The sequence below is a fragment of the Pelodiscus sinensis genome, chromosome 1, assembly GCF_052426305.1.
Source record: "Pelodiscus sinensis isolate ZL-2025 chromosome 1, ASM5242630v1, whole genome shotgun sequence".
Classification (NCBI taxonomy): Eukaryota; Metazoa; Chordata; order Testudines; family Trionychidae; genus Pelodiscus; species Pelodiscus sinensis.
The window spans coordinates 14065796-14084001 of record NC_143052.1 but is presented as its reverse complement, the minus strand read 5'-3'; the positions used below and the strand labels follow the sequence as shown (position 1 = coordinate 14084001).

The 18206-nt window shown below is 41.9% G+C and overlaps 1 protein-coding gene across 17 annotated transcripts in view; it reads right to left on the bottom strand.

The window, feature by feature from the left end:
* CELF2 (CUGBP Elav-like family member 2) overlaps window positions 1-18206 on the bottom strand; it is a 495286-nt gene that overhangs the window by 13450 nt on the left and 463630 nt on the right. For 11 of the 17 annotated variants that reach the window (XM_025188438.3, XM_075908547.2, XM_075908455.2 and 8 more), the window contains 2 exons: window positions 5825-5944; window positions 68-265 (listed from right to left, as the gene is read on the bottom strand). In XM_025188438.3, the coding sequence (XP_025044223.1) occupies window positions 68-265; window positions 5825-5944 (318 nt within the window). Of the gene's footprint in view, window positions 1-67; window positions 266-5812; window positions 5945-18206 lie in introns of all 17 variants that reach the window. The other 6 variants (XM_075908499.2, XM_075909196.2, XM_075909216.2 and 3 more) reach the window with 2 other exon arrangements.

Below are 18206 nucleotides of genomic sequence, written 5' to 3'. Positions count from 1 at the left end.
GCGTATGGTAAAATTTGATATAGCTGCTTAAGAGGTTTTCTGGGAGGCCCTAGCAGGTGCCGCTTACCTTCTTTCTGGCTGCCAGCAGCACTTTGTTGCTGTAACAAACTCTGACTGTACAATGTTGGCAGTGCTGCTGCGGCATACTGCTGGATTCCTGAGTAGGCTTGGGTGAGGGCGTCCATTGTGCCTGCTGTACCATTCGTCAAGCCTGTGGCGCCAAGTCCTCCGTTCAGGGCCGCCATACCTGAGAGCATTTGAGCAACTTTACAAAAAACCCAACAATAGAGAAAAGAAATTGCACTCGTTCATTAGTGCTTCCCAAAAGTCGTTGCATTTACATGACACCGACAACGACGGCCGTGCATGCAAGTCAGCACTTCACCAAATGGAACTGCAAACAACCAAACACAACGTCAGTGAAGATCACTGCAGCACAATGGGTTTGACGACCAAATCTATCGACATGCAAGCTGCTACTGGCAAGTACTGTAACACGGTGCCTCGGAAATCCTATTCTTCCATGTGCCCCACAACACACACATTGGGCTACAGGATCTTGAGGCTATAGGAAGGAATCTACTTGACCAAGGTTGGATAACTTGTGGGATTGGCCAAGGGGCAGAGTATTCACTGCAACACATAGTTCCCATCCAAACTAGGTAAATCAGTGCCTGGAAATTACTACCACATGAATGAAGTTTGTCAATTAATTTTACATTTGACCTCTTCTTCAGGGTGTTTCCAGTGTGAGCACTTAAATATGGAAACATCCAAAATCACTAGTTACTGTTCAAAATGTAGGCTATGATGCAGAGATAATAGCTTGGCAAAATGCTAGCTAAGGTGGGGATATGTTAATTACCAAAGATGGCAAACCCAAAAGAAGGAAAAAATGGATTACTGGAAGTGTTAGAAAGGGTGTACATATGTAGGAGAAAGGTCAGGAAGGTAAGCGGTGCACAATTTATGGTAACTGTCCTGAAAAAATTAACCATTACATCTATTAGACTGTGCAACAGTCTTCTCCATGGGAAGTGGTGGAAACCCTATTATATGATTAATTTAAAAATGGACTGGCATTAGAAAGCATACGGCAGGGAGCAATCTTGCACTGACAGAAGGATGAAGAGCATGCCTTAATAAGTTCCTTTCCATCTCTAATGTATATAATCCTAGCAAAATACTCTGTGCCAATTAAGAGGATACTACTGTACAAATTATACCCTTTGATATTTGTATCATTCGTGCAACGTTAACACTTGACAGAGATGTGATATTCTGCAAGTCCCTGCTTAATTAAATGCCATGCACTTGGAAGTTCTAGAACTGGGTGGGCGGCACAGGGAGGAAAAGAGACTGCCATGGTTGATGCCAACCTACCCTATCACAAAAATGTTGTTGTTTTTTTTAAATGGAGCTGAATAAGTGTAAAAATACTGAAAATACTTTGAAAATGGTGACTCGGCGCAGCTGCAGTGGCAAAATAATGGGGTTGATACTGAAACTTTACTGCAGCCCAACCAAGAGTGCTGGATACTGTTTTTCGCCATTGCTTGGGTGTGCGTGTCTGTTTGCAACATTGGTTGAATTAAATGACCCTGATAAACCACTTCTTGTCACTGGCATGTTATTGCATAGTATTGAAATAACATGATAGTGAAACTATTAAAAAAACTATTAAACCCCCCCTTTTATCCTCTGTGAGTCATCAACCCATTAGCAAAACCTTTTCTGTGTTACCCAACTCTGCTCTTGGCAAGTCTCTTTGTGTAAACCCCCAGTCTCTACTACTTCAGATCATTATACAGAAAGCCCTGTGTGATGGTACTGCTACTGGGAAGGACTTTACTACCTTCACTATAATAGACATGACTAAATATATTTTCCACCTTGAGCAACAAAGATCTGCAGAAAGGTCTCTGATCCTTAAAATTATGTAGTTTGCTCTATCATTGTTTTTATGAAATTTACTAGGGCATAATAGCACAGGCTTGTATTAAGCGATGTATAGACAGGCCCAACGTAAGCTTTTCCACATAGTTCTACAAATGTACCTCCATTTGTTTTGCACTCTGCAAAACACAAGCTGCTTTCAGCTGTCTTGAATTGTCCAAAGTGATGAATAAAAATAATTAGGACCCTACCAAATTCACAGCCATAAAAAATACTTTAGAGACTATAAAATCTGGTTTGCCCCTGTGAAATCTGGTCTTTTGTGTGCTTTTCCTGGGTACTATACAGATTTCACAGAGAAGACCAGCATTTCTCAGATTGAGAGCCCTGACCCCAAAGGAAGTTGCCCATGGTTATTTTAGGGAGTGTACGTCACAGTATTGCCACTCTTACTTCTGCACTGCCTTCAGATTTGAGTAGCTGGAGAGTGGCAGCTGTTAAACAGGCACCCATACCTCGCTCCGAAGACAGAGCCTCACTAGCACTAGAGCAAAAGTAAGGGTGGTAAAACCATACCATGCTACCCTTACTTCTGTACTGCTGCCTTCACAGCTGGGTGGCCAGAGAGTGGCAGCTACTGACTGTGGGCCAAGCTTTGTAGACAGCAGCACAGAAATAAGGGTGCAATACCATGCCATGTCATCTATGCTTCTGTGCTGCTGTTGGCAGCAACTTTGCCTTCAGAGCTGGGTTCACAGCCAGCAGCTACCGCTGTCCAGTTGCTCAGCTCTGAAGGAAGCGTTGCTGTCAGCAGCACAGATGTTAAGAGTAGCACTACCACCACTCCCTACAATAACTTTGTGGTAAACCCCTCTCCACACACAACTCCTGTATGGGTCAAAGACCTCTAAAATTACAGTACCATGACATTTCAGATTTAAATAGCCAAAATCATAAAACGTATGGTTTTTAAAATCCCATGACTGTGAAATTGGCTAAAATGGATCATGAATTTGGTAGGGTCCTAAAATAATAAATGATAATCCTTAGCCGTTCCACTGCCCTCTGTCAAATAATCTTAAATAGCTGTACAAACATTAGTACATTAAAGTTTCTCTGTGCACCTGTGAGGTAGATCAATGCCATTATCTCTGTTTTGCAGATAAGGAAACAGAGACAGAAAGGAAAAATGACTTTTCCCAGGATTGCGTGAAAAGTCAGAGCAAGCAATAGTATTCAGATTTCCATCTTCTCCATTTTCTTTCTTAATCCCAAGACCATTTTGGCCCTTCCTAGTTGTTGAATCTTCCAGAAGAGAAGCTTCACTGAAGGAAAGTCACTTAGGGATTGGTTGTAGCTGGGTGCACTTCAGTTGCAGTTCCTGTAAAACTGCTTCTCACCACTGGCCTCATCAGATTCCACTTCTCAAACCTGTCTCCTTTCAATGACTATGACCTCAACCATTTGTGTAACTAAATGATCAAATCTGCATTTGTCTTGAGTGCCTTTTTCTAATTCATCCACGGTCTGTATGTAGCTTTGGCCCAAGCATGTATCATTGGTTTTATGGGCAATTTTACCAGATCACATGACTGAGAGCTTGGTTTCACTGGCTGGTGATTCTGTATCCCATTATATCAATCCTGTTATAGCCCTTCCATGGGACAAAGAGAGTTCCAAATAGTGGTGCCTATAAGCTATGCATTTGTGCAGCCACTTAGAAGCCACCCAGCTGATTAGCGGAGCACCCACAGCTAGGTTTTTTTTTACAGGTGGTGCACATTCACACATGCCTGAGTGCACATAAAATTTATTCCACACACAGATGGAAAAGACTGGTGGGAATATTAGTTCCAAACCAAATTTTTATGACTACATGCTCCATGACAGGTTAGAGTAGAAACAACTGAATGAGAAATGGTTAGTGGTAGCATACCTGGGCCTAGAAGAAGCACATTGTTAATACAGACAGGGGATGCCTCTAGTTACAGTCCACAAAGGATTAACTACCTTTGCTACAAGTACCAGAGGCTGATAATCATGTCATAGTATTTCTCAAGAGAGAAAGAGGTGTTATTCACATCATAGTATATGAGAAAGCAGTGCCCTTTCTGTGTCTTGCTGCAAAACATTTTTCTCTCACACATACACATATTCCATGTGCACACAGTCTCCATGCTATCTGCAGAAACATTCACAAATAAGGAGATTTTGGACCAAATCCACCCTGGTCTGAGTCCATGGGAGTCAAATTGGTCCTTGGTTGCGAATATGTCAGTAATTCTTCAGCTGTCACATGCAAATGGGATTTGCATTCATATCATTTGAAAATGCCAGCTAAGAAAATCAGAAGCCATCATCCGCAATCTAGCAAGAATTGCTAAATGGGTGATAGTATGATTCCCACAAGAGCTGAAACCACACAGGTGATTTACGAAGATGGACCAATCTTGGTGAAGGGATGTTAAGTTTCCAAGGGTGCCATTGTGGCTGCTTAGTAGTTATGAAAAGGGGTGGCAAGTCACACTCTACCCTTGATGCTTCAATCTTATATGCCCCACCTAACATACATTGAGTATTTACTAGGAAAAAGAATATTAACATTAGCACACAGTGACTCCTTAGACATCGTTGATATAATTCATGAAACCAGATTTTTCATGAATACTATTTTCAGTGGCGTGTTTTGAGAGAAACAAAAGCATATGTTGCTTCAAAATTCAACCAGGGGCATTTCTGGATTGGCTTACTTTTGCTACACTGCCCTTGAACCATACTTACACTTTGAAGGGTTTTGTTTGGTTCACTAGTATTTGTGTCCTTGCCAGAAGCAAGACCTGTTCTACACAGAGCCCCATGCAAACTCTCACCACAAGTTCATGGACATCAATGAACCCTCTCCACCCCCAAACTCCCATCAATAACAACCAGAGGCCACATCACAAAATGACTGAATGAGCAGCTAGATAACAGTGACAAAAAGAACATCATGCAGATAGCTTCAAAGTGAGCAAGTGATACTGAGGAGGACATCCATTCCTAAGGGTATGCTAGGATGGGTAATGAACTAGAGACTGGTGGTGACCAAATAGATTCCTTGCATTATAGGGCAGATGCAAGGAATAGCAAGAGCTGTAAAAAGCTAGGCAGGAGGGGAAAGATGCAGCCAGATGAATCTCCTCCAATGAAAGCAAAAGTGAAGTAATTGTAACAGAAACAGAAGAGATCATTGTTCTTTAGGAGAAGCTTGATTGTGATTGGCTACTGTGGTGGATAATGAGGATGAAGTTTCTGATTCACGACTGACATCCTTTTAACTGGAAATGTCAGTGCTAGTTTTATACCACATGGGAGAAATCTACATGCTTTCGTACTACAGATGACTGAGCCATTGTCACATACTTGCAAATTAAAAACCAAAAAATTGATTTTAATTTTTAAGCAAATATGCTGCTCCCAAGTCAAAGAAGGTATCCTATTCTGTCTCTGTAACTAACAGAAAAAGCAGCAAATGGGTGTTTCTTAATAACCTAAATTCTTGAATTATATCTTGTGCTGATGTGCTGTAACTATTTTAACAAATTTATGTTTGTGGTTTCTGAAATCAAATGGAGCCTTTCATATAACCAAAACCGATCACCAGAATCCATTCTGACTATCTAGCACAGGTATTAAAATTCCATATATCCTGCAAGAAAATGAGTCTTTTTTTTTCAGGAACTCAACAGAATCCACCTCAGAGGGCAAGATTAGTGAAAATTTAAGACTCCAGGACTCTATCTGTGCCACAAATGGAAGCTGATCAACTTTACCCACTGTTTTGCATATTTATAAAAAGTAACAATCTGTTTGCAATTGATCGTTTTCCTATGGTGATTAATGGGAAAGGCTGTCCACCACAGCAATAAATACTCACTGTTTACGGTACCTGCTAGTGCATTAATATTATTCAATCCAACAGTGGCTCCAGCCAATCCTTGCAGAGTACCCAGAGAAGTCAACGAATTCATGGCCGCCCCAGCCGTAGAATTAGCAGTTGATGCAGCCACTAAAAGGGGAGAAATTAGTGCAATATTAATTAAAATAAACAGAACTTGCAATTTATCAGTCAGAAAACATCATGCACTGATTCTAGTCTTAGTAACTGGACTCCTTACAAAAATGTAAGATTTCAGTGTTGGTCTGATTCCTTGCTCAATAAGTTCCTATACTGGTTGCTGATGTAAAGCACTGGGGAAATTTAAGTGACATGGCTTTAATAGTGAAATTTCAGTAATTTGGTTTTCTTTACAGAAACACTATAGAATCACAAAACACTACAGAATCACAAAATACTACTCATAGGGATTGGTATTGATATCTGAGGCAATTTGGTCTCGAACAGTTTCTGTTCTGGGCTCAAGTAAAACCTGAATTGTTCTGTCCTAAATGAGACATCATCATGGCATTGTATCTTTAGGGCATCAAATATGCAATACAAACCACTGAAATATCTATTAAAAAACCCCTAACGAAATACCAAATACAATTTTTCTGTCAGTTTCCACAGTAGTATCTAGGTAGGTACTTCGGTGGCCCCCATCAAGCACACAGCACATGCAAAATGTAATTATCCCTTTTGAGGGAGGGAAGTATTATCCTTGCCATTTCCCAGAAGGGGAACTGAGGCAAAGGAAGATTAAGGGATGTGTTCAAGGCTATACCTAGAATCTGTGTCAGATGTATGATTTATGGCTATAATCTCCTCAGTCCAAGTACCGTGCATCTGTCAGAAGATCCATAGCAATGTTACCTGAAATGGCACCATTTCATTTTAAGATCAATGTTCTAGCTGGGCTGTGGTAAAACGTGCAAGAATGCTTTCTGTCACAATTCTTCTTTACTGTTTCTTGGGTTCTCTCTTCTAGCAAAAGTACCCAGTTGGACAGTGAACACCCACAAAGTTAAAGCCCCCAGACTTATGGAATGCAACAAAGGAGTGGAAACCAATTTTATCAATGTCAGGGAGTAGCCCTTAGCAGAATCCAAACAATTGCAAGCAATTCCTCCCTACTCTAAACAAAGTTACACACATATCTGTCTACCTACTTAACCCTCAGCTTGTAGACAGCCTTAAGGCTCTTTGCACACTGTTCTAATGGTCAACAAATTCCAGCAAGATGGGTTGGAAAAAGTCAATGAGCCTTCTTATGTTTGCAAGGTAGACGCACTTAGCTTGAGAGCACTCACTGATCTTAAATCCTGAAATAGTGTGTACATGTAGTGGAGATCACTGATTTCTCAGTCAGTCAGGATCCAAGCCTTGTAGGCTGAAGTCACCACCACAGATTGTATCTATAAGCAAATAAAGCGTCTGTACGGCTGCTAAATGCCAGGCGTAATAAACTTCCTGTAACTAATGCTGTCAAGTGAGCAGCTGCCAACAGCAAGACAAAGGACGAGGTAGGCCCATGACTCAATAAAGAGAGAAAAACAATAACAGAAAATGTGGAATAAGGGGGCTTCTGAAAGAGGGTTTTTCTCCGACATTTGGCCCCATATAGACAGGCCAAATATCAGAAAATCCTCTTCTGGAAAAAACATTGGAGGAAGATACGCAAATACAAGAGCAATTTGCATACTTTCTTAAAAAAAGCCAACAGTGTAGCCGTATCCTGAGAGGAGACATGATAACAGCTTTAAAGTATCTAAAAGGTTGTTACAAGGAGGAAGGAGAAGTATTGTTCTCTGATGACAGGACAGGAAGCAATGAATTTAAATTGCAACAAGGGAAGTTTAGGTTGGACACTAGAAAAACTTTCTGTCAGGGTTGTTAAGAACTGGAATAAATTGCCTAGGAAGGTTGTAAAATCTTCATCATTGGAGATTTTTTAAGAGTAGATTAGACCAACACTTGTCAGGGATGGTCTAGATGGTGCTTGGTCCTGCCATGAGTGCAGGGGACTAGATTTGATGACCTCTTGAGGTTCTTTCCAGTTCTATGATTTGTGTTACATGAGCAAGTAATTTTATGAAGTGCCAAACTAGATACCAACCACAAATCATAAAATTTAAGATTAAAACTCCTCCTGTGTGAGAAAATAACGAGCAGAGGGATCGTGAACACAGCCGTTTGGGGAAGGCATTCCAAATCCTGTTCTTTTACAAGGTCCCATGACTTCATTCTGGTGACTGGTATCAGAGCCACACAACTGAAATTCATGAGTAGTGGCTGACCAAAATCTGGGTCTAGATTTAAGTCCCTGGGTTCAAGTTTCTGTATTCTAACAGTCAACACAGAGCAGTCACCTCAGATTTTCTTGTAATTTGAAATTAGAGTTTATTAGTTTGAACGACTATTCACGTAACTCACAAGTATGATAAAATACTAGTGAGAGCACTGAAGCAGGCCAGAAATTAGTGGTCTCAAATAATTGGCAATTATTTTTACTGCTTGGAAATGATGTGAACACCTGACAGGAGGAGTTAGCCACACGTCAGATACACTTGACCGACTTTCCTATTTTGCTTGCTGTTACTTTGCAGGGTATAGTATTAAAGAGTTTACATTTACACAATACAATTTAACATGCGGTAAAGAGAGGGAACAAGGACAGTCCACTGAGCAAAGCACTAGCATGGGACCTGAGAAACCAGATTTAATTCCACTGCTCTGCCGCAGACTTGCTGTGTGAGCCTGAGCAATTCATTCAGTCTTTGTACCTCAGCTTCCCAGCTATAAAATAGAGGTTAGTTAGAGTACTTGGACTGCCAAAGAGTGTTGTGGGGATAAATAAACCAAACATTGTGATATGCTATAGTAAGAGCAGCCATATAGTTAGGTTAATAGCTGAAAATATTTCCAGAACATGCTCAATACCACCAGCAAATGAAACTTACACAACACAAAAGTGTAATAAAGAAAAAGGTAAAATATCATGGAAGCTTTATGTATAGATGCCTGCTGTCTACACTCTTGTTTCTCCTACCTGTGGTGCACACTGAAATCGGTCTCAGGTGAAGGATTACAGGAGTTTATCCTGTCTCTTCCCTCTTTTCCTTCAGTTGAAATGACCTTGTGTATGGATGGTGAAAACACAGAAAAAAAGTCTGTGCCTTTCATTTGGGAAACCAGAATAACTGTCTAACATCAGCCAAGCTCTTGGGCTCAGCAGTTGCTCGTGCTAATGGCAAAGGGAGCATACTTCAGTGTCATCACAGCATTATTTGATATTTATTGCTTTTAGTCATCCAGGTGACAAAAATCTATTGGAAACCTTCTGAATTTATAAACTGGTTTCTTCCGGAGCAGGCATACCACTGAATAATAATAATAAAAAAAGTTTTGAAATGTTGCAGCTCTGATCTGAATTGCGTTACAGTGGTGCTTAATAAGCAGTAGGAAGCTGTCTCCAGATTCTTAGAAAGCTTGATGCACTGACAGCAAGGTTTTTCTCCAGGCTGCCTTTCTACCAATGTTGCTATCTAATTGTTAGAAAAACTGAAATATACAAAATGTGCATAATGGCTTAGTCTTCCAGAGCTGGAGGCTTGTATCCTTAGCAGTAAATTGATTATTCTTCATTTTGTACTGGGAATTTTATCCCTGCCTCCTTTAACTATATATATTTGAATCTCAGTAAGCTATACAGGCAGCATCAAGGAAACAAGCTGGCTTCGAAGAGTCAGATAAAAGGGACAAAGGAGCAGCGAATATAGGATGATGGTGAACTAATGGTAGAGGAATAGGGGCTGCCTTTAGACTATGACTGGATTTCTTCCAATTTTTTTAAAGGACTGGATCCATTTTATAACCATTTGCAACATGACAAGATTCTATCTCCCTGTACTGTCCTTAGGTTAGGGACTCTCTCTTCCTGTGTGTACTAGAGCCTAGAACAATGAGGCCATAATGTTAGCTGGACCTTAGGTGTGATTGTAACTCAAATGACAATAGAACCATCTTCCTGAGTCTGACACAGATTCATTTGCACAATCGTGTTTGACTCACCATCGCTTGTGCCCCAAGTTTCCCATCTCCAAAGTGGTTCACATTATCCACTTCCCAGGGCTGCTGGGAGCATTAGTTAATGCTTGTAAAGCACTTTGGAATGAATGAAAATGCTGTTTAAATACTAATTGTCACCATCATTGTTCTGGATGAAAGGAGCTATGAGATCATGCAGCCAACAACTGTGCACTGGCAGGAAGATGGACTAGATGATCTAATAGGCTCTTTCCATCTTCACTCTCTGTGATAAATGTCATATTATAATTGTCTCTGATGACTTCTTAGTGAAGGCACATTCCACGGAACAGCGGCACCCTAGGATGCTCTATACCATATGCTTAAAGGTTGCCACCGATGTCCCACCTTTTCTTTGGCAGCGTGTGAGGCTCCAAGAGATTGGAACAGATGTCTGAAAATAGAACTACAAAACTAAGATTCCAAATAGTGTTTTCTATTATTTTTAAAGGGCATTTATTTATTTTAACAGTATTGTGTTTGTTTTAGGTCACACACACACACACACACACACGCACGCACACACACACACACACACACACACACACACACACACTGTTTAAAAGGAAGGAACATTGGTTGCTCTTGTTGTAAGCATCAGAATATGCAAGCAAAGTGAGGGCAGAATTCTTCCTCTCCAAGCCTCAGTGCATAGAGGCTCTCCCTATAGCGCATTCTTTACTAGAGCCATATAGGAGTTAAATCCACTGGGCCAGATCCTGCTTTGTTCCAAGCCTGCTTTGTGATGCTCCAGTTCAAAGCAGCTGTAATTCTGGTGTAGTCAGCAATTTAAGAATTCTTTCTGTCAGGAGATCTATCAGCTCCTGCGTCACCCCAGAATGGGGGCATGATCTAGGGCAGGGATTGGCCATCTCTATGTGCTGGTGTTCTCTGAGGCTACGTCTACACTGCGCTAGTCTGACGTCCCTGTAAACCTCATTCCATGAGGAGTAAAAGAACGTTTCAGAATAGCGGGTTATTTTGAAATGTGGCACTGTGTAGACAGTGCCAAATTTCAAAATAGACTCTCAAAATAAGCTGGAAATAAGCTACGCAATGTACATCATTGTGTAGCTTATTTTGAGCTAGTGTCACTGTGTAGATGCACCCTGAGAGTTGCAAAAATGACGCAGTGATGGCCAGCTTGCATAAATTAGAGAAGACTCTACATCAGTGATGGGCAACCTAGGCTAGTGAGTGGGCCGCTTGAGTGGCCCACCTTTATCTCAGGGGGCCACAAAATTATCATAACCAAGACAGTCTCCTGGGATAGTTTTGCTAACTGTATTTGTGTACCTCCAATGTATGGGCTGTGACGAGTGAACCGTAGCAGAGCTTTGGCTGGATGCAGGGGGAGTACACAGTCTCACAGTCAATATTGTGTGCAATCAGCATGCACGTCATGTGCCCTTGCTTTATGTGCATATCACTTTAGCAATACCAGGAGGAAAAAAAAACTACCCAGACGGAAACCAGTGGAATCTGGCAACCCTGTGTGTGGGCAACTGTGTCCTAAACATCTTGCTGACCACAGACAGAACCCTGACTGGCCGCAGGTTGCCCACTAATGCTCCATGAAATAAGCCTGATCACATTTAAAAAAAAAAAAAAAAAAAAAAGGTCTGTGGAGTGGGTGCCTGATTTGGTGCTTTCTTCATTCAGGGTACATCTAGACTACGTTCTTTTTTTGAAAGGAGATATGCAAATTTGGTGCTAATTTACATATCTTCTTCCGATCGCTTTTTTGAAAGCGTTTTTTTTGAAAGTGAGAGCAGTTTAGACGGGGTTTTTTCAAAAGAACCCCCCTTTTCCCCAGAGCTGGAACACCATGAACAGCTGATTGGCGGCACTCCAGCTATGGGGGAGAGAGGGGAAGGAGTGGGGACAGAGCGCGAATCAGGTGATTTGCACACTCCAAAAGTGCTGGGAGGGACGGCGGAGGCATAGGAAGTGCAGGACTCCAATGCCCCAGTGTGCAAGAGGGGCACAAGGGAGGAGAGCAGCTGGGGGTGGGGGAGGTCTGTGGGCCACAAGTTGCCCACCGCTCATGTACAGCCTACGCTCACTCTTGATCTCGGAAAGCCTTCTCTTCTCAAAGCTACCAAGATGAGCTCTTGTTTTTCTACCCTTCTTGAGTCCTTGATCTTCCCTCAACTGCAGTCCTCAACTGCAGACTTGCTCTGACTTCCCACTGCATCCACAACCCCCTCTGACTTCAGGGAGCAGATTGCATGGAACTTTAATCTGTTCCTGGCTTTAAAAAAAAGTGCAAGAGCAATGCTGTAAGCTCTGAGTGCAAGTCAGATATGGAGACCCAAAGAAAAGATCAGAATGAGCAGGAGTGAATGGCGAGACTACTGGATTGGGAGTCTGCAAATCTGAGTTATGGTCTCAGCTCTGCTAGAGGGTAAGGTCAGCTGGGCTTGTCTTCACTGCCGCATTAGTTTTCATTATCTACATTCACACTAACCTGTCTCAAGGCAACCTAGCTAGATGCCACATTCCAAAACAACAATTAAGCAGCACAGAGGATTGGATTAGCAGTGCAGAGTGTCTAAGTCCCCATCATTATTCGCTCAAGAATCAGCAGCACCCGAGTGTCAATCCACCCTCACGAAAGGGCTTGAGTTCAAAGCTCGGCTGAGGCTGCTAGGTGCTACTGTAGTGAAAATAAAAAAGAATAATATAAAATGATGCAGAAGTCCATTTTTCTCACAAAGTACCTAACAGCTTCCCAGTCAGTGATAAAGAAAGTCTCAGATGGGTAACGTCGTGGTAGTCTGTATCTAAAAAAATATCAAGGAGTCTTGTGGCACCTCAGGATAGGTCTACACTACAGGACAAAGTCAAATTAAGATATGCAACTTCAGCTATATTAATTGGATAACTGAAGTCAAAGTAGCTTAACTCAGCTTTTGATGTTGTCTACACTGCAGGAAGTTGAAGGAAGAACACTCTTCCTTTGACTTCCCTTCCTCCTGATGGCAAGTTACCGGCAGCGGTTGGATTGCCCCTCTCCATTTGAATTAGCTGTCTTAACTAGACTGTTAATTTGAACCCTGGAAGATTGACAGTGGCAGCTTCATTCTTCCTTTGTAGTGTAGATGTATCCTTAGAGACCAACAGATTTATTAGGGCAGAAGCTTTTATGAGTAAAACCCACTTCATCAGATGAACTGGAGTGGAAGTTACAGAAGCAGAAATATATATTCATAAAGAAGAACTTGCTTGTGTTAATGAAGCTAATCTATTCAGGGTGGAAGTGGGCCATTCATAGCACTTGGTGTGGGAATGTGAATATCCAGAGAGGGGAAATTGCCTTTGTAATGCATTAACCAATTCATCTTATGAAGTGGGTTTTATCCATGAAAGCTTATGCAGAGATAAAGAAGGAAGGAAAGGAAGGAAGCGGGGTAGAAGAAAGGACCAAAAGTTCTTTACAAAACTATGAAAGCTAATTCCAAGGAATGGAATTTACAAATCCTCCCCTCCCCCAAAAGTTCCTCGAGTGAAAAGAATACCTTGTAATCCCTCACTTGGTACAAGAGGGCAAACAAAGCTAAATGAGAGACTGGAATTTAGGATAATCAAGTAAAGACAGGGTTCTCCATTGTCATTTATTCTATATCTTGTAAAACAATGGTAACTGGGTCTCTTTATTTCTCAAATGTTATGTGAATAATGAATTTTAGTCCTGGCAAAACCAAGAGACTAAGGACACTGGCCAGAATTTTCATTGTTGGACAGACAACAGCAACGTAGCCTCGTGTTTCAGTCCCAACCCTCTCCTGAAGACAGAGACTAATTACACAGAATTGTGGGCAGTTTCTAATGCAGCATGGGACTTACACTGTCAAAATAGCATTACTTAGAATCAGTGCTAGCTCTGACCTTAAGCATCCAGACCAACTCTCTCTACACAGCCCTATCAACATAGCCACAGACAGCAACTGGCCGTTTTTCAAGACCAACAATGTCACTTTTAATGAATCTCTTAAATGTCTGCCATGTATGCAAAAAGCAACTAAAGAGCAGTAATGCTGTGGTTTATTAAATAAAAAGTAGAAACATGGGGACGTGTGTGTGAGGGAAAGGAAGACTTGTCAAGTCAATCAAACAGCCCATATAACACTACATGGTGGGATTTGTGGTAGTATTTCTGTCTGAGATGAGCACACACTACGGATTCTGACTGAACAAGGAACGTTCAAAAAGGGAAGAATAATTAAGGAATGACAGAGGCATCATCTTTATTAGATAATCACAACCCAGGGGCATTAACAAACACCGAGTGTCTCTAATCCCAGGGGGTCTAATTATTCTGTGATAATAACCACACCTCCAAGTTTTAATTTATTCCTGTGAAGATAGGTTTTTTTTTATGGGGAAAGGAAAGTGTGTGTAGGGGGAGGGGATACTCAATATTTGTGTTGTAGGAAGATGCTGTTGGCCTTTCCAAAGGGCTCATCAGTATTCTAATCTAACGAGCGCACGCGATTGGCATTAAAGTGTCTGCCCTTTATGGTGATCTCCAGCAAGGCAGACTACTCACTCCCAAGTAAACTGGCAGTGCAATAGTCTGTGTCATGAGACTAGGTAGGCGAGTCTGGGTACTGGGGCAACTTTTGGCATGGGGGTATTCTTGGGTTAGAGAGGCAGGCTCTCTGTCTGGCCATCTCACGTGCTGTTGATGGGCTGAAAGGAAAACTAGAAACTTATGACTGGTACGCTGATCTCTGAAGTCAGCATGTCAAAGGCAGCATGTCAAAGATCAAGATTCTAGAACATGGAACAAGCCCAGTAGAGAACAATGACTCAGAGTCAGGGAGAAGTAGAGCCATATGGAAGCAATGGAGTGACGACACAGAACAGAAGGTTCTGTAGTTGTTATGTAATAACAACTCAGAAATACCAGGCTCTCCCTTTCATCATCGCATTCAGGCTGAGTGACTCCCATAATGGCTGATCCAGGAAAAGAAAGAAGGCTGAAGATGTTTTGTGAGACAACTATCTTCTAGATGGGAGGGAGGGAAAGTAATAGCAGCTGCCACCGCAGCTTCAAATTTCCAAGTGGCAAAGGAGACCAATGAGGTCTTTTTCCAGCTGAACCTCCCAGCCCAACCCAAAGCTGTCTTTCCATTTTAGCAGGAATGCCTCAATATCTATGGCAATTTGGCATGGCTCTTCTAAGGAGCTTTAATGAAAGCCTTGCAAAGGGCTTACCAAAGATTAATTAACATTTTCTGAGGTTCAGAGAGTACATGTTCTTATAGCCATTTTACAGCTGGGAAAACAAAGCACAGGATATGGCTAGACTGCACAGTTTTTTCGGGATACTGGAGGTATCTCGGAAGAACTGTTCTGCATCCAGGGAACGTGTTTGCTCATCCGCTTTTTGTTGCAGAAGAGCAAATGCACTTTTGGAAGACCCTGTACTCCCTGTTACATGAGGAATAAGGGGTCTTCTGAAAGAGGGTTTTTCCCAACATTTGGCCCAGCCTAGATGGGCCAAATGTTGGAAAAGCCTCTTCCGACAAAAGAATTGGAAAAAGCTATGCACAAAGATGTAGTCTAGACATACCCACAGAGAGGTGAAATGACCTGCTACTCAGCAATTCAATGACAAAGCTGGAAAGAGCATCCAGAAGTCCAGAGCCAAAATTTTCAAAAAATGGACCCAAAAGTTAGATTCCTCAACCCAGATTTAGGCTTCTAAATAGCTGACCTGACTTTCAAAAATGCTAATAGTATCTGCTGGGTGCTCTGTGTTTGTCTTATCTATTTAGACAATATTGCATGCTTGTTTCCTTGTATTTCCCTACCTGTCTATATCAGTCTCTAGTCTCATATGGAGATTAGGGAGGTACTGTCTTTTCCTTCTGATTTTGTACAGTAACTAGGTACTACAACAATAACAAAATAAATAATGGCAACAACCTCAGCCACTTACACAGAAGCTCAAATATAGATTTGGGAGCCAAACTTCTAGTTCCTTCCTCTCTTTCTCTCTCTTTTTTTTTTTTTTTTTTTAAATCATGGCCTTAGCTCTTAGCTCTACCACCTTCTCTATCTCTAGGAAGCCCACTATGTTAGCAAATATATTACATTTAGGGAATGTGAGTTTGTGAGATTATGCAGAGGGACAAAGAGGGCAGAACAGGTAACATATTGAGCAGGTTTGAAATTGTTACTTCTGCTCTGTTTGAACTGTATTGATCAGCGAAGATCAGCATTCAGTGCCGTAACCTGCCAGTTTCAGATTCCTTTCCTTGCATAGCAATACATTGTACATGCTGTACAACAAAAGCCTCACCTTTGGTCTTGCATGTACAAATATATTTAAGACACCTAGTGGAATCAAAAACAGGGCACAGTGTACTAGCCTGGTTGGAGCTATATCATTTCAAGGCACAAAACAGTTCCAATTGTAATCAGGTATGAAAACAGAACAATAAAACATCCTACCAGGAGACGACCGTGCTGAACCAGTACTGAAACTTGACATGCTCAGCTTGCCCAGTGGGGCCAAAGATTGTAGCCTGCTTACCATGGGCCCTGCTTTTAAGGCCTGTCTACAGTAATTGGTGAGTTAGTCCGCAGGAGGGAGAGGCGTACGTTTTAGTTCGCACTAGTGTGTCACGCAGGAAGCAGCCTGTGTAGAGGGTGCGCTGGGGCCCATTTAAAAAAAGAGCTGTTTGAGAAGGGACTACATTAACACACGCTAGGGAACTGTTAGTGTGCGCCAGCGGGGTCCACACAGACTAGCTTATGCACGACATGCCAGTCCAGATTAAAATGTATACCCCTCCATTGCAGATCAAAGAACTGCTAAGACAAGCCGTTAGCTAAAGTACTGGGGAGCTATACCCAGTACTGGAGTTTTACTTTCTCCTTGCATTTGACTTCTTCCATAAGTTTTATGATTTCAAACTCCTTTGCTGCAAGTCAAGCGTATGGGCCCCAGTCTTTCAATGAGCTCCACACAGGCAGACCCCAATACCGAGCCCCATTGAAGTCAATACCAAAAGTACTTATGGTCTTTGGTCAATGGAGCTCTCCGCAGGCAACATGTGGTACATCAGGGTTCTATGTGTGGCCCGAGACATTTTTCTTACCTTTAGAAACCCTGCATGTGGGCCAATTCTGCTGGTTTCTGTCTAGGCCATTTTTTCCTACCAGTATTACTAATGTGCAAGGCACAAAGCAAGGTCACATGAAGTGAGGTTCATGTTGTTTGCACACAACTTTCATTGTGATAGCCATGCGCTCCCTCTGCATCTAACCATAGCACTGACAGGGTTCAATCAACACACCCCAACAAATTCTAGGTATGCAAGCACAGCTGGCAAAACTATCCTATCCCTGGAGATTGTCATGTGGCCCACTGAGATGAAAGAGGGCCACTCATGCAGCCCACTCACTAGTTTAGGGTTGCCCATTGGTGGCTTATACTCAGGGTACACCCACATAAAACTCTTGGCACGCACAACGTCTCAAACTCTTCAGAGCAGGGATATTCTCAGAGCTGAGAGAGCCTAGACCGAAGATTCACAGGTAAGCAATTGGTCTACTTGCCACAAGAATGCTGTTCGCTTATGAATGACAGGGGAGGTGGTCCCCAGGATTGTGAAGGAGAAGAGATGCATCCAGGAGACAATGAGGTGCTCATACAAAGAAAAAAATCGAGAACTCCTGACTCACATAATTACAATCCAGACGGTGCAAAAGTTGGCAGATTGAGGAGTGGATTCTTGATTTGCGCATGCAAGATGGGCAGGGACATGCCAGGGTGTGTATCATACATCTTTTTACGAAACAAAAAGTCGCAGAAAACTATTTGATTTGATGTAAAATTATGCAACTGGTTCCCCTTGCACATAATTTTTGCAAAATATTCTATCAATACCAACTCAACACGGCACTAGCACTTTGCACTTAACTTAGCACATCTCTTCTGTGGATAGTAATGTGGCTTACAAACCTCCGAAGGCAGATAAATATTTCACAGATGTGGCAAAGTTAGGTACAGAAGCCAGGTTTCCTAGTGCCATATTCAACCCACTAGGTTACAGCAGACAGTGGTTAAAACACATTCCACGAATTTGAATTCCACTACGTTCCACAGAAGATCAGAAGATCACAATAAGCATATCTTTGGGCACCAGGTAGAATTCCGGACAGTATTGGGTACGTGCTAGTAGTGGTGAACCATGACTATTAAACTTCTTCCTGTGTGCAGGTTTTATCAAGATTTAAATGGCAATTAACAGCTCCAGCCTGTTCTTAGCCAGAGATCCTTGCAAAA